Source organism: Chiloscyllium plagiosum, chromosome 6 (genome assembly GCF_004010195.1).
Source record: "Chiloscyllium plagiosum isolate BGI_BamShark_2017 chromosome 6, ASM401019v2, whole genome shotgun sequence".
Classification (NCBI taxonomy): domain Eukaryota; kingdom Metazoa; phylum Chordata; class Chondrichthyes; order Orectolobiformes; family Hemiscylliidae; genus Chiloscyllium; species Chiloscyllium plagiosum.
Window position 1 is genome coordinate 45,950,166 of NC_057715.1, and position 17,619 is coordinate 45,967,784.

At 40.4% G+C, this 17,619-nt stretch overlaps 1 protein-coding gene across 1 annotated transcript in view; it reads right to left on the reverse strand.

The window, feature by feature from the left end:
- dnajc3a (DnaJ (Hsp40) homolog, subfamily C, member 3a) overlaps nucleotides 1–17,619 on the reverse strand; it is a 73,252-nt gene that overhangs the window by 10,442 nt on the left and 45,191 nt on the right. Inside the window, exons 6-11 of the mRNA XM_043691462.1 lie at nucleotides 15,113–15,294; nucleotides 11,177–11,296; nucleotides 8,141–8,246; nucleotides 7,759–7,879; nucleotides 3,825–3,957; nucleotides 3,254–3,402 (exon numbers count right to left, since the gene is read on the reverse strand). Coding sequence (XP_043547397.1) covers nucleotides 3,254–3,402; nucleotides 3,825–3,957; nucleotides 7,759–7,879; nucleotides 8,141–8,246; nucleotides 11,177–11,296; nucleotides 15,113–15,294 — 811 coding nt within the window. The remainder of the gene's footprint in view (nucleotides 1–3,253; nucleotides 3,403–3,824; nucleotides 3,958–7,758; nucleotides 7,880–8,140; nucleotides 8,247–11,176; nucleotides 11,297–15,112; nucleotides 15,295–17,619) is intronic.

Below are 17,619 nucleotides of genomic sequence, written 5' to 3' on the forward strand. Positions count from 1 at the left end.
TTCTCCAGGACACCCACACCAACCAACCCCAATATGGATTTCACCAGTTTGCTCATTTCCCCTCTCCCCACCTTACCCCAGTTCCAACCTTCCAGCTCAGCACCATTCTCATGACCTGTCCAATCTGTCAATCTTCCTTCCCACCTATCTGCTGCATCCTGCCCTCCGACCATCACTTTTATCCCCACTTCCATCCACCTAATGCATGGAAATGTTACACAAAAATCACCTCTCCTTCATTTTCTCCTTGAAGAAAAAAGGATAGGTACTCAAAATCATGACGCATCTGGATAGAACAGAAAAAAAAAAGGATTCTGGATTAGTGATGCTGGAAGAGCACAGGAGTGCAGGCAGCATCCGAAGAGCAGTAAAATCGACGTTTCGGGCAAAAGCCCTTCATCAGGAATGCAGGCAGCTCTCTGCCTGCATTCCTGATGAAGGGCTTTTGCCCGAAACGTCGATTTTACTGCTCATCGGATGCTGCCTGCACTCCTGTGCTCTTCCAGCACCACTAATCCAGAATCTGGTTTCCAGCATCTGCAGTCATTTTTTTTTGTTGTGTGGGTAAAAACAAAGGCTGTTTCCATAGTTGGAAGGTCAACCACCAGAGGGCACCAATTTGAGTATAGCAATAAAGTTTGCTTTCATCTTGTTGTATTTGCACAGTATACAGAGAATTTGCATCCCACACAGCATGGTGGAGGCAGATTAATCATGGCTTTCAAAAAGAGAATTGGATAATTGCAGAGAGAAAATTTGCAGGCTGACAGGGAACGGTTAAGGCACTGGAATTAAAAAGTTGTTCTTGCATTGCAATACATCAACATGACACACTGAACTGCCTACTTCTGTGCAGTCACAATCTGACCCAGGCAAATTTGATGGCAAATCAGGGAGTCAATATACAGAAAGAGAAGCTCAATGCACTCTTAAAATGAGATACCAACATAGTAAAAGTACAACCTTAAACTACATGCAAGCAGCATATTATACAGCTACACAAAAGCTACAAATAGTGGATTGTAGATAGGAAGGAAGAAGCAGACAATATAAAATCATGGCACAATTCTAAAGGAGGTGCATAAAATCACAATGTAGGTTGAGGACTGTGGTTAATAAATTATCCTAGATTTATTAATAAAGGCCTCGGAGGACAATAGCAAGGCGGCTATTTTGCACAACACACTAGTTCAACTTCAGCACAAGTATGGTGTTCAGTTATACGCATCTCACTTTACAAAGTGTACGGGACCACACATTTTTCCTTTTGGGACATGAAGTTGCTATATTGCTGAAGTACTAGGAGAGTTTTACAACTTGAAAATATCATGTACATTTTTAACTGTACAGACAATGTTACTTTTTTGAAACAGTGAAACTTTAAGATAAAGTGACACATGAGTGTTTGCAAAGGAAGACCAACAGTCTTTCAATTAGTTGGAGGTTCAGTCTGCTACAGATGTACAGAGGTGCAAGGCAATCAAGGGCCTATAAAAATGAAAAAAATCTCTCCAGAGTTGTATGGGCAAAGACAAAACAAAAAGCTAAAAGAAAATCACATCCTAGGTTGACTGAATCAAAGTGGAGATGACCATCACTTTAACGGAGTGTCAATGCTAAAAATCAAAAGAGGAATTAAGACTTTTTAGCCCACGTGTATTCTGGACTAGTCTTCAGAAGAATTTTTCTTCTATAGCTATTTCTTCCCACCTATGAGGTGCCAAATCATCTGTCTTTTGCCTGAAATCGACAGTGTCTGTATGTATTTGAGTTTTTTTACAAAAGGGAGATAATCTAAATTGCATAGCAGTAAATAGAAATCCTCTTTTCTGTTTATTTGTAACATACAGCTTTAACAAATGGCAGTTATTTTCTGTTAATGGTGAAGTATTGTGTACCATTCTGGTCATGACAATATGTGGAGGCTTTGGAGAGGGTGAAAAAAAAAAAGGTTTACCAGGACGTTGCTTGCTTAGTCATGTATTAGCTCTTAAGGACAGATTGAGCAAACCTGAATAGTTCTCGCGAGAGTATTGGAGGCCAAGTGGCAACCTGATAGAAATTTATAAAATGGAGAGAGGCCTGGATAGGGTAGATACTGTGAGAATCTTTCAGAGGGTGTCAAATACTAGATGACATAGGTTTAAAGCTAGAAGGGAAAAGTTTAAAAAAGATGAGTAAAAGTGCTTTTACGAAACGAAAGGTGGTAGGAGCCTGGAAATGCACTGCCAGGGGAGGTAGCAGAAGCAGGTACAATATCAACATTTAAAGAGGCATTTAGCTAACACATGAACAAGAAAAAGGATATGGACCATGAGCAGTCAAATGGGATTAGTTTAGGAAGGCATCACCGGTCAAAGGGCTATACTGTTCCATGTTCTACAAAACCTGGTAGAAATCCTTTGGTCTGAATAACCGTCAGTTCGGCAAAATGAAGGCCTCAGTGGACTTTATACATTTTGTGATAGCTTGTAGAATAGTGGAGCATGACGACGTGATGGTGGTGCTGGAGGAAGAAATTGCCTTCTCCATGCAACCCTGCACAAAGGAAATTCTTCATTGGGATACCAGTGCAGGCCAGATGGGTTGAATGGTATCCTAATTCTGGAAATAACTGTCTATTTTGCTGAAAGTGACGTACCTCAAACAGATCTCCTTCCACAAAAATAAACTCAGCATTGACGAATTCAATTTGCAGCCAAAATTCCTTAACCCTGGAAGCATTCTGGCAACTCTCCTCTACACCCTCACAGGGACTTTCACAATCGACTCAAACCATGGTGACCAGAGTCAGATGCACCATTAATTGTGGCCTACCTGGAGTGTTATAAAGATTCAGCATAACTTCTCTGCTTTTGTACTCAATACCTTTGTGAAGCTCCAGATTTCCCCATGCTTTGCCCATTACAACGTGGCATGATTCCTGCCCTCTTTAAAGATTGTACACCTCAGGCCTTGCCCCTGCACACACTAAATATGTAGGAGTTGATTATCGCCCTATTCCCTTATCCTAATGTCTCAGTTCTCTTGTATTAAATCCCAGCTAGAACTTGCCTGCTCATTCTGCTATACATATTCTGTTGCAGATTGCCGATAACTACACCTTTTGCAGGTTCAACAACTGCAGCAGTTAAGTATTCGTCCTTTCAAACATGAATTTTACAAACTTTAAAGAGAATTTTGGTGCATACTGAAAAGCAATGTCAAATAACCTATTAGAGAAGGAATGGCAAAGACAAATGCTGCTCCATACCTGGATCAGTGAGTACTTCTTTAGCAGCTGCTATGTCAATGAATTTTTTTTCTGCTTGTTTCTTTTCAGTTTCTTCCTGGAAGTTATCAGGATGCCACTGCATTGCCAGCTTTCTGTATGCTTTAATAATCTCACGCTTTTTGGCACTTCTGAAAATGGCAAAAGTACACAGAAACCATGCTCATTTTTTGGACGTTCTTTGTCTAACATCTACATGAATAAATGTTGACTAGGTCTGAGCCAAGTGAAAGAGTTGAGGTTATGTTGTTCCACATTTCAGCCTATTATAAAAGTAAAAGTTGGAACAGTTCAGAATACATGCTTAGAAAGAATATTCCTATATTTAAAATACTAAACATTAATTCTCTTATAGCATCATAATTTAATACACCGGCACAATCAGTAAATAAACAAACCCATGTATGCAGTAATAATGGTATAGGCTATAGATGGGTGATTGAATGACTTATTATTTGCAACTTGTAGGTTAAGCATAGAGGTTTTCAATTACTTTACTCCAGATTCAGGATCTTTAGATATCACAACATTTAGCAAAGATTTTGGTAAATACCTTTTCACTCCTAATATCTTGTAGTAATCTTTCTTCTGTGACTGTTTAAGAAGTTTCTGTGCTCTCTCCAGTCCTTCCCTTATTTCTTGATCATGGTCACTGTGGTCTCTTGCAACTTCGTAGTCTTTGATTGCTGTACAATTTAGACACCAAAATTTACTCCTTGCATGCTGAACTTCAAGTCTCTTACTAATAAGAGTGGGCTTAAAATAAACCTACAGCTTGCTTTACAGTTGGATAAAAACAAATTCCAGTTTTATAAGTGGGTAAATGTCAGTGAACAAAAGCAAGTTAAAAAGTAAAAAGTAGTCTTCATCACTGCTTGATTTACTTCAAAAGGTACAATGGATAGACAAGTTGGAGAAAGAAAATGCCAGAATTCAAAAGATTATAATCCATTATTTGCAATGTTAATAAGCAAGTGAGGATCGGGTATCCAAAATCATGAGTGGTCTGGATAGTGAAAAAACGAGAAGCTCTTTCTATAGTTGGGACTATTGCAAAGCAGAACGCACAGATCTCAGGTATTTTGTAAAAGAAGCAATGGTAACAGGAGGAAAAAGTTCTTTCATGCAGTGAATGGGTTAGGTTCTGGAATGTACTGTTAAGAGTATGTTGGATGCAAGTTCAAATAAGCTTTCAAAAGGGAAGTAGATCATTATTTAAAAAAAAAGGTAAAAAAGTTGCAGTCACAGGGAAATATGGGGAATAGCATAAGGAAAGCTGCTTCTTCACAGGGCCAGCACAAGTGTGATGGCCCAAAAGGCTGCCTCCTATTTCTTAGCCATTCTTGATTCCATGTGCCAAAGACTGACACCAGCATCCTTTTTATCTGCACATGAAGGGCATTCAAGTAAAACAATTGGGTGATGAAAAATTCATAAGGTCATATTCTTCACTGGCAGAAAGAATGCAAAAGCAGCATGTTATCTAAAATGGTGAGAGACTGCACGGGATGTGGGGTGGTGGCATACATGGCCTTGTGGCTTTCCAGGGAAATGGAATGCGAGTTATGTAGGCTACTGGTGAGACAGTATCTGAAATACTATGTGCTGTATTGGTCACTTTAAAAGGGAGGCTGTAAATGCATTGGAGCTAGTTCAGAAAAGGTTTAACCAGACTAATTTCTGTAATGTTTGGATGCAAGAGAGATAGTTGAATGAGTATCTAATGAGAAAATGTTTGGAGAGACTCTGCTTGTATGCGAGTTGAGAGGTGTAAGTAGAGGCTTAATTAAAATATACATAAGATTTGGAGGGATCTTTACAGGGCATTTGGGGAAAAAAGGATGTTTCCTCATCCAGGATCTAGAACTAGGGGGTTACTACTTATCAAGAGTTGCCTACTTATTTCAAAAAGGGTAAGTGAAATTTTCTGAGAAGGTCCTGAAACTTTGCTTCCATCACCTTTCCAGGAAGAGAGTTTTTAAGGCTGGGGTAAATATATTATTGTTAAGCAAGGGAGCTAAGATCATCAGGGGTTTGCAGGAATGTAGGGTCACAATCAGATCAGCCAGCAGATCAAGCTCAAAAGGCTGAAAGGCCTACTTCTATTGGTACTTTTGTGTATTTGCTGATCGGCATTTTTGCTGATGTCTGAAGAAGTGACCAATCCATGAGAAGTGGGTTCTGATACAAGTGCTGCATGTCATGTAGTTCTTCGATGTGGTTATCATAGGTTGATTTCAGTCTGGTGACTGCTGCCAAGCCATTAACCACCCAAAACCACTATGGTACAAGCTAGCCCATAAAATAATCAGCAATCGTCCACATCATCAGCTGTTGTCTCCAAACTTGTGAACACCAATGTAAAAGGCCTTCACTCGTGTGTAGAATACTCATGTGGTTGTTTTCACCACTGCGGACGTGATAAGCTAGAGGGCCTTTTTCTGTGCTGCAGATCTTTATAATGCTCCTCAGTGGTACAATAGGAAGTTGTAGTGGCACTTTACAAACAAGTACTCAGCTCCAGTGTGGATGGAGTAAGTACGGAGTCTCAGCCTCAGCACTCACGTTGCATGGAACAGAAGAAAGGAAGGGAATAAATGCAGATATTTGACTAAAAATGTCCACACAATCAGTTAAGGCAGAATTAAAATAAACTGCAATTAGATTAGCAGAGTTTACCATGTCCACACTCATTCCAGGAAAAATGAGTAGCAAAGTATTTGAGTTCAACACAAAAATACTGAATGCTGCACTTACGAAAGTGCTGGAAATACTCAGCAAGGTCAGTGTGGGGAGAGAAACGAGCGACATTCTGGCAAAAGATTATACAGCCGAAATATTAACCGTTCCTCTATCATACCACAGTATTGGAAATTGGGATCCCACCTAAACCTGCATTCAATTAGCATTCCATATTTGGCATTGCCTGCGTAGAACAAGACCTCATTTACATCTGTCATATCAATAATCAGTCTTCTAAAAATGTAAACAAATGCCCAGTGCATAAAAAACACACAGGAAAGCAAGAACTACCAAGGTCATGTCAAAAAATTTATTAGGTGCCGCCTTATCTAATATTTTCAACTGTCTGTGTGAATAAAGACTTTGTTCTTAGAAGAAAAAAAACATCAAAAAGGGAGGTGGGCAAGGGACTGTATTCTGGTGTTGTGAGGAGCTGAACCATGGGCAACAGCCGAGAGGATTTAGACAGTGATTGAAATAGCATAGACAGCCAGTCCCAAACTGGGGTCTACTGTAAGGGGAGGATGGGCAAGATGATCCTGGCTCGAGACTTGGGCATTCCCCTACATCAATCCAAGGCAAGAACAAAAAACTGTGTATAGTCAAAAGACCACCAAAAAAAAAAAGTTAGTGTGTGCTGGGCTAAGCCATTGTTTTTATTAGTCAATACAAGGCGACACAGTGGCTCAGTGGTTAGCACAGCTGCTTCACAGCACCAGGGACCTGGGTTCGATTCCCACCTCAGGTGACGGTCTGTGTGGAGTCTGTACATTCTCTCCATGTCCGCATGGGTTTCCTCCGGGTGCTCTGGTTTCCTCTCACAATCCAAAGATGTGCAGGTGAGGTGAATTGGCCATGATAAAAATTGCTCAGTGTTAGCTGCATTAGTTCGGGGGTGAATATAGGATAGGGGAATGGGTCTGGATGGGTTACTGTTCAGAGGGTCAGTGTGGACTTGTTGGGCCAAAGGGACTGTTTCTATACTGTAGGGAATCTAATCTAAATCAAAATTCAAAGCATCAGGTGTGCTGCTCCTACTCAAATTTTACAGAAAGGATTTGGTATCAATTTGCATTCTCAGCGGTCTCAGCTGTTCAATGCCAATGTACCATATCTAAACTGGCATCTTTCAATAAACTCAAATTGCTATAAATCCATACAATGTAACTGATTACAGACCCCAAAAATAACAAACACGGATGATACGAGTATTTCCGACATTGACCAAAATATCTGTAGGTATAGACAAAAATATTCAGAAGGGAAAAGCTTGGTAATGTCACTATGATAATATGAACAGGACCTGACTACTTGTGCATAAAAGTGCAGAAGAGAGACAAAATTTAAAAATTATGGATTTTACAAAAGGAAGACTTATTAAGTACAAACCAAATCTGGTTGATCAAAGTATTGCATCAAGAAAATAATGCAAAAGGGAAAGACAGAAAAGGATTCATTGCATCCAAATTCACATCTTAGATTCCTCTGCTTATTGGCAAGCTATCTAACTTTTAATAAGTAAGCTTTGTATGTTTAGCTGCAGAGTCTAAACTGACCATCCAAATAATCATTTATAAACCGGAGAATAGGACCATATTGTTATACTAACTGTAAAGATCGCAGGAGCAAATTTACAATGTGTAGAAGTGCACAAGTTTGCCTAACGGTTTCATAACTGGTTCAAAAAAGGAATGAATAAGATTTTAGATTTGAACACAATAGACAACAAAAAATAAAACTAGTACCTTCTTCATATCGTTCCTCTAAAATATAAGCTTCTGCTCGGTCTTTCAATGCATTTATATTGCTGGCATCCTGCTGCAATACTTCTGTACAAGTTTTGATGGCTTCTTTTCCTTGTTGGTTCTAAACAAAAGATAATTATGATAATAAAAAAAACAACTTAAATGGATACTAATCTTCATGAATTACTCCCTAATTTATCCCTGAAGAAAAACAAATAACTTGGGCATAATTGCACCCAGATACACATTTCCCACATTTGCAGATACCTGAAGCAAATAATAAATTTACATTGCATATTCAAACAAAAAAAAAGGGAACTATAATCCACCACAGTAGGACATTACATTCAAAACCAAAACCTCAGATAACTGAAATTCTTACCTTTGATAAACAATGACAAATTCTTTCCTTTGCATGCAAGGTATACTGCAGAACTTTTGGCTCGGTTTTCATAGCAGTTTCATATTTACTGACAGCATCAGAGTATCTATAGCAGGAAATAAAGAATGTACACAGAATTAGAAGCAATATTTTCTGTATTCCTTGTGATAAGCAGAGGAACTTACTCACTGTGATTGATATATTGTCACCAGAAGCTCTGCTAGATAATGTCCTAAAGTTATAGTATGCAAATAACCCCTTTCAAGTTGAAAGATCAAAGAAGGTGCAAGAGGATGATGCAGATTCCAGAGACATTAGAGCAGTTTACCCAGGAGGTGAGACCAGCACAGGTTACATCTGAAGAGGAGTGGGACCATCTCGTTCATAGAAAGGTTTCCTATGTTATCGGGATGAATGTATCCTTTTTTGTTGGGGGGAATGGGGGAGTTTCTGACAAGTACTTCAGAAGGGAGACAACCCGAAATGGTATTAGAGTACAATATGTCTGGAAGGCAGAGGAAATACTGGCCAGATAAGAAAAAAAAGTGCTCAGTCTAGCAAATCTAAATTGAAGACATCTTCATGCAATAAGCTCAAGGGTATGGGAATATCATCTGTGGGAGCCATTTCCTTGGCCACATCTGCCCTCCCGGATAAGGAACCATTTTGCGGAGAAATAGTATTGGGCAGGGGCCTCCCACACATAGCTTCATTTATTCGCTCACCATGACATAATACTGAAGTGTAGCTGATCGGTTCAAAAAAAAAGTCTCGGCCTACCTGCTCACTGATTTCCCACTGTGATGTATTGTTAGATGTATGTCGCTTAACTGCTCACATGGTGCCTAGCTTGTCAATTAGCTTCTCTCTCTACAATATACTGCCAATATTTGTTGTTCATTTAATTGGGGAGATCTGTTCTTAATTTGGTGTGGATCATTATAAATAGCATGCTAAGGTGATAACAGTTAATCATGTCCACTTGTGGAACACCTATCATTACTTAGTTCTGACCTTCTGATCTCAATCATCCTGAAGCTTTTGAATTAACGATCAGTGCCTGTCTTTTTGCTATATAATCCTGTAATTTTTGCTGCATAATCTGAGATTTACCAAGCCACTATGTGAACTGAGGGTCTCCCCTGATGCATTGTGTAATAAACTGGTTAATGCTCAAGGTCTGCCTCAGATTTTCTTCAAAATCATCACATAGCTACGTCCGAGACTTAGTGTTACAAAGCGGAGGTTGTCACCCCTCTGATAATTAAAACCAAAACACCCGAAGAGATCACCTCGCCATCTGATAAAAAAAGTGAAACTCTGACCACCAATTTGTTATAAAAGTGGCTAAATGAAATGGAATCCTTTCACCCACTCTACAATTAACAAATAACAATTTATTTATCTAACACCACAGTGAACAATTAACAAACTTACTAACATACAGAATAAATCTCTAACTGCTACCTATTCCCTTAGGAAACTAAATTCTAGTAGGTATACTGTTTCAATAATAGGTCCTACTTATATAAATCCAACTAATAAGATATATATATTAAAACTTATTGTCTCAAATTTCACACACAATATATCCTCCTGAACTTTCTGTATCTTCTTCCTTCGCTTTTTTCCAAAATGCCTTCTCAGGCGGCTTCTGATGTCAACAATATTTGCTGAAGATGCCTTTATAGGTAGGCAATACTTTTCACAGCACATAGATTTCTTGACAGCACCGTGTATTTAGTTCTCAGATGGCAGGTTTGCTCTGTTCAGATAGCAGCAGGCTCTCATTTTCAAGTGTCTGCATCTTTTATACCCGTGATTACATTTTAATTTCTTTACAACTGGTTTGGTTCGGGTTTGTCAACACTATCAGATTTGAATTTAATTGATCCTTAGTATCCAAGTGCCTTTTTAAATTAATTAGCTGAATTTAAACTGTCGTCTGGATAAAAATGCTGCTTTGGTCTGGTAACTCAACTTTTTCATACAACGTTTCTACAAGTGCACCTGCAGTAACTGCTGTTCAGACATCCATTTTAACTCTAAGCATAAAAAGCACTTTCCCTTAAGAGACAACATGATGCTTCCCCCCCAAACACGTGCAGCTTTGGTGGACTAGCCACGTTAAGTTGCCCTGCAGTATATAAAGGACCTCCAGGATTGATGGTTTAGGCAAGGTAAATATGTGAGGTTAGAGGGCAAAAGGTGGGTGGGATACTCTTTGGAGGGTTGGTTGAACAGCCTCTTGCTGCACTGTAGGGACTATAATTACATCCAAGAGAGCATTTTTTTTGTCAGTATGTGAAAAGCCCAAGGAGGCAGTTCTGGAGTTAATATTTGGAAAGATCGAGCAGGAGAAAGATGCAGGAGCATTTTGGAGACAATGAACATAATGGAGTTAGATTCAACATAGCAATGGAAAAAAGATCAGGATATACAGAGAATAAAAAAAGTTTAAAGTGGCAGAGAAGCTAATTTTACAAAAGGTAAATTTGGCCCACGTAGACCAGGAACAGCTACTTGCTGACAAAACTTTGTTTGTTTTTGGGCAGTGGGGGTATTTGAGGAATGGGAGTGTACAGGGCAAGTATGATCCTGTTATGGCAACTAGTGGAACCAAGATTTCAGAATTGTCAGTGTGAAAGAACATGGCCTTAAGCTTCTACTTGTGTAATATTTATGACAGATACCAAAGGCTCAATAGAGTAGAATGCCCAGAACAGTGTAAAAGGTGCGAGAAAGGTGGATATAAAACTTAAATGAATGAGACATCATTGGCAACAACAAAGACAGGAAGTGTTTTTTTTGAATTTCAAGAGACTCTCAAGCACCAAAGCAGACTCGACAGAAATGTTGGCAAGTGAACAAGATGGTGTGCTAAAGTGGCAAGTAATTGGAATTTTGGGGTCAGAATGGCGACCACTTTTTGGAACACTAATAGTCTGCATTTTCTCTCCCAGTGTAGAGGAGACCACATGATCAGTAGCACAACCTCACCATTTAATAACCAAGAATAATTTAAACATTTCTTACTTTTCTTGTTTTATCAGTTCTTCTGCAGTTGCCAACTGCTTGTTGAGTTTTTTCACTTGCTTATAATGGGCAAAACAGAGCTTGTGATCTGGGTCCAATTTCAGGCACTCCCGAATTTCACTACACAAAACAAAAATGTTACCGCAAAGCTGGCAAAAGGTTTCAGTGAATCAAATATTAGTTCCAGAAGGGAACAGGAAAAGAAATAAAGAATTGTGACCAGTGGGAATAGTTGGGCTCAGATACAAACAAATATTGCACCTACTTTTATGTTAACCTCTTGCACTCTGAACTGAAAGACAACAAATATTGGAATGGCTTAAATCAAACCAAACTAATATTCATGAACAGCATATATTCCTCATAATTCCTTTGTATTTACGATATATATTATAGCAGAATCATTATTTTGTTCAAAATGGTTAAGGTCCTGCAGACAGAACATAGGCAGGATTATAATAACTGTCTAGAAATATTATATTCGATAATATTTTTTCCACTCAGAGGCTTCGTGACAGTTTATTTTCAGAAAACATTTGTCAATAACCTGGAGAGATTTTACTTTGTTTTGTTTCTAGAAAGCTTCCATTTTAAGTAATTCTCTTTTCACGTTGTTTAGCCAACGTAGGCACCATTCACATTTAGTACTGCCATGTCACATTAGATCCTGTGACCCACAGCAGATCCAATCAGCACAATGTTCTGCTGATGCTACTCCCTGAGCCTTTTAGGAAGTGGATTGCAGATCACAACTTGCAAAACACAAACATGGCTCATCATTCATCATCTCTCCCAACCCCACTCGGAGGAATAAAAAAAGGCTCATAAGAATGGCTCTTGAAAGAAGAGGATTGCCAATGAGGAAATTGGCTCCATATTTTGTGGAAAGAAGAATGAGTAGGATCTTAGACATTCAAGTTCATGAAAGGGGCTAAACATTGAAAACAAAAAAAGATATACTTACCCTGGCTAGGAAATCTAGAACAAGGAAAAATAGCATCTCAGAACAAGGTCCATTACTTAGGACTGAGATGGACTCATGAATATTTAGAACTTTCTATCCTAGAAGGCTGTTGGCGCACAGTCACTGAATACATTAGAGGGCAAGACAGATTTTTATTCTCTCAAGGAGCAAGCAAAGGCTTCATCTGCAGGAAGAGCACCCAACTCCAGCTCCTTGGAAACTGCGTTGTAAAACTGGAGCTGGAATAACCTTGGATCATTTGGGAGGGGGAAGGCATTACTGAGAGGAGTTACAGGGAGGTAGTCACACCTCACATACAACAAGAAAAAGGCAGATGGGTTACAGTCAGGAGACAGAAAGAGAGCTGGCAGAGAGTGCAGGGATGTTAGCGGGTTTTAAGAAGATTTATAGCTCAGGTTGAGGTTCTGGACGTCGGTTTGCCCGCTGAGTTGGAAGGTTCATTTTCAGACATTTTATCACCATACTAGGTAACATCCAGTGAACCTCCAGACAAATACTGCTGATGTTTCCTGCTTTCTATTTACATGTTTGGGTTTCTTTGGGTTGATTAGGTCATTAATTGTGGTGATGTCATTTTCTATGGGGATGTCATTTCCTGTTCTTTTTCTCAGGGGGTGGTAAATGGGGTCCAAGTCAATGTGTTTGTTGATAGAGTTCCAGTTGGAATGCCTTGCTTCTAGGAATTCTCGTGTGCAACCTCTGTCAACAAACGCATTGACCTGGACCCCATTTACCACCCCCTGAGAAAATGAACAGGAAATGACATCACCATCCCAAAGAAACCCAAACATATAAATAGAAAGCAGGTTCGTCTGGAGGCTCACTGAAGATGTTACCTAGCATGGCAACGAAACGTCTGAAAATGAACCTTCCAGCTCAGCGAGCAAACCTACATCCAGTGCAGGGATCCATTGTGGCTGTTCCCTTCAATAACAAGTATACTCCTTTGGATACTGTTAGGGGGAGCAACCTACCAGGGGTAAACCATGGGGTACAGATCTTTGGCACGGATTCTGTCCCTCTTGCTTAGAAGGGAAAGGGAGAGAGGAGCAGAGCATTAGTCTTTGGGAACTCCATAGTTAGGGGGACAGATAGGAGATTCTGTAAGTCTCTCTCGGTCCCACAATTGGTGTTGCCTCCCAGGTGCCAGGGTTCATGATGTTTAAGATTGTGTTTGTGTTTTCGGGATCTTTGAGTATGGACTAAGGTTAGAAACAGGAAAGGAGAGGAGAGGTCACCCCGTTGGGAGATTTCTATAGACCTCCGAATAGTTCCAGAGATGAGGAAGAAAGGAAACCACGGATGATTCTCAATATGAGCAGGAGTAACAGTAGTTGTTATGGGGGCCTTTAACTTTCCAAATATTGACTGAAAATACTATAGTTTTGAGTATTTCAGATGGGTCTATTTTTGTCCAATGTGTGCAGGAGGGTTTCCTGACACAGTATGTAGTACACAGGCCAAGGGGCGAGGCCACATTGGATTTAGTACTAGGTAATGAACCTGGCCAGGTGTTAGCTTTGGAGGGAGAAGAGCACTTTGGAAGTTGGTGATAGTGACCACAATTCGGTTATGTTTACTTTACTGATGTAAAGGGATATACCACGGAGCAAGAACTACACCTGGGGGAAAGGCAATTATGATGTGATTAAGCAAGATTTAGGATGCATAGGATGGGGAAGGAAACTGCAGGGAATGGGCACAATTGAAATGCGGTGCTTATTCAAGGAACAGCTACTGTGTGTCCTTGATAAGTATGTACCTGTCAGGCAGAAAGGAAGTTGTCGAGGGAGGGAGCACTTAAACGTGGAAAAGTGTGACGTGGTTCACTTTGGAAGGAGTAACAGGAATAAAAAGAGTAATGGGCTAATGGTAAGATTTGTGGCAGTGTGCATGAACAGAGAGATCTTGGTGTCCATGTACGTAGATCCCTGAAAGTTGCCACCCAGGTTGATACGGTTGTTAAGAAGGCATATGGTGTGTTAGCTTTTATTGGTAGAGGGACTGAATTTCAGAGCCAAAAGGGCATGTTGCAGCTGTACAAAACTCTGGTGTGGCCACACTTGGGAGTATTGCATACAGTTCTGGTCACTGCAACTATGGAAAGGATGTGGAAGTTTTAGAAAGGGTGCAGAGGCGATTTATTAGGATACGGTCTGGAGGGAAGGTCTTATGGAGGAAAGGCTGAGGAATTTGAGGCTGTTTTTGTTAGAGAGAAGAAGGTTGACAGGCAACTTAGTTGAGACATACAAGATGATCAGAGGGTTAGATAGAGTGGACAGCGAGAGCCTTTTTCCTCGGATGGTGATGACTAGCACAAGAGAACATAGCTTTAAATTGAGGTGTGATAGATGTAGGTCAAAATGTCATAGGTAATTTCTTAACTCAGTAGCAGGGGCGTGGAACACCCTGCCTGCAACATTAGTAGACTTGCCAACTTTAAGGGCATTTAAATGGTCATTACATAAACATATGGATGAAAATGAGATAGTATAGGTTAGATGGGCTTCAGATTGGTTCCACAGGTCAGCGCAACATCAAGGGCCAAAAGCGCCTTTACTGCGCTGTAATGTTCTATGTTCTAAAATCAGGTTAAAGCCCAAGATCAGCCATGATCATAATAAAAGGCAGAGTGGGCTCCATGGATTGATCAGTCTATTCCTGTTTCTCATGTTCCTTCCAGCAATGAATACAAGAATGCTTTATCTACTAAATTGCAACAATTCCCTGTTTGATACTTCAAAAAGGCAACAACGAAATTTTAGATTTCTCCTGGATAGTAATTAATCCACAAGTTATTTTACATTAAACTCCTTCAAAAAAAATTTACAAATAGCTCACAAGCTAGGTGAACAAAAACACAAAGTGAATAATCCTCATAAAGACTACGATTTGTAGTTCAAAAATCATTGAAGATCAAAGTTTAAAAAAAAACGTGATTGGATACTTGCCTAAGAGACATTTCATGATCTCCAAGCTGGTAATAGATTATACTGACTTTGTAGAATGCTTCAGTGTTGTCATGTTTAAGTTTTGATGCTGCTTTCAAGTCACTTATTGCTTTTCCACTTTCATCAATTTGTATGTAGCATTCTGCCCGAAGTTCTCGCAACTCAGAATCCCAAATACAAGTCTGTTGCAGAAGACACACACAAACCTTTAGTGCTAAATTGTTTAACATGCTTTGCAAAACTTAAGAGAACAACTTGCATTTACTGTAGAGATCATTGTAGAAATTGACTTTTGACACCTCAGATCATTCAAAAAACAACTGTGCGCGCAGCGGTGTTGGGAGCGGACAGGTTAACTTGTACATCCAACTGCAATAAAAAAAATTGGTGTATGGGATCTGCTCAGCTTCAGCATGTTTTGAACGCCTGCATATCTCCACAACATAATTCTATTAGCTTTTGATCCCTTGCACCAATTCATGTACAAGTTATCAAAACAATTTTTGACGCCCACAAATAAGTAAGTTGCACTACTGATGCAAATGTAGCATGTTGTGGCTGAAAACAGCAGTCAATTTAGTGCGCTGAGCATATACAAATACATGATTCTTGAGGTAAAAAGATCTTTTATACTGAGCCAATCTGTACACTGTGATCTATGGTATACAGCATCTTGAAAAATAGAAACAAATGTTTCTCATTTTTAATTATGCAATGAACACTGGGCCACATGAGACATTATTGGATATTTCTAAATGGTGATAAGTAAGAAGGGATAAAGGTGATGCAAGAATTATATGAATTCAGAGGAAAGACAAGGACAGAAGAACAGGAAGAAATCATGCAAACAGGACAGTGTAGGCCACGAAGAAATGTACACTTTAAAATTTGGGCTAGTCTGGAAACCATCACCAAAGGAGTGTACACACTGCGAGAGTAAGAGCAAACAGGCCCAAGAAGAATGACAGCAATATGGAGAAGTTGCAAGAAAAACCGCAAACACCATAAGACCAAAGGAAAATAACTCAGTTGATCTTGTCCACACTTGGTTTGAGGCACATATTCAACTTCTACTTCTTCAGTGCCTTCACACACCAAAAACCTTCATCCCATAAATTTTGAGCACATCCAAAACTATGGATCGGATGTCCTAATTTGTATCTATTCACAGTACCCCACCCCAAAACAACATTGCAGTGCTATCAAGTCAAGAGCCAATTTTAAATTCTAATCTTGGTCTCAATTATTTCATTGCCTTACCCATAATTAGTTTTATAATCTCTCTAGCCTTACAACTATTCAAAACCACTTAGCTCCTCCAATCCTAGCCTCTTGCACAACCTAGATTTTAACTGTTCCACTGATAGCAGCCATATTTTCAAACCCCTCCATCTTAGCTTTACAGTTTCCTCCGAGACCTCTCCATTTTTGTCTTCATCTGGAAAACTTGCCACAATATTTGTCCTAAGGTAGCCCCATGTCAAATATTGTTTCATAACATTCAAGACACTTGGGGAAATTTCATCTATTAAAAAGGCATTACATAAATACCAGTTAGCGTTGACTTTGAGCATAACGCTGACAGACTGAAGCACAACATGTATGTGATGCATCCTATGAGAAGCTTTCCAGATTCAACACGAATCAACACGGACATCTACTACAAACCGACCGACTCCCACAGCTACCTGGACTACACCTCCTCCCACCCTGCCCCCTGTAAAAACGCCATCCCATTCTCCCAATTCCTTCGTCTCCGCCGCATCTGCTCCCAGGAGGACCAGTTCCAAAAACGCACAACCCAGATGGCCTCCTTCTTCAAGGACCGCATTTTCCCCCCCGACGTGGTCGACGATGCCCTCCACCGCATCTCTTCCACTTCCCGCTCCTCCGCCCTTGAGCCCCGCCCCTCCAACCGCCACCAGGACAGAACCCCACTGGTCCTCACCTATCACCCCACCAATCTCCACGTACAGCGCATCATCCGCCGTCATTTCCGCTACCTCCAAACGGACCCCACCACCAAGGATATATTTCCCTCCCCTCCCCTATCAGCATTCCGTAAAGACCACTCCCTCCGTGACTCCCCCGTCAGATCCACACCCCCCACCAACCCAACCTCCACTCCCCGCACCTTCCCCTGCAACCGCAGGAGGTGCAAGACTTGCGCCCACAAGGATATGCAGGTTTTTGGACTCCTCCATCACCAGACCACAACAACACGACGGTTGGAGGAAGAGCGCCTCATCTTCCGCCTAGGAACCCTCCAACCACAAGGGATGAACTCGGATTTCACCAGTTTCCTCATTTCCCCTACCCCCACCTTGTCTCAGTCAAATCCATCGAACTCAACACCGCCTTCCTAACCTGCAATCTTCTTCCCGACCTCTCCGCCCCCACCCCAGTCTGACCTATCACCCTCACCTTGACCTCTTTCCACCTATCACACTTCCGACGCCCCTCCCCCAAGTCCCTCCTCCCTACCTTTTATCTTAGCCTACTGGACA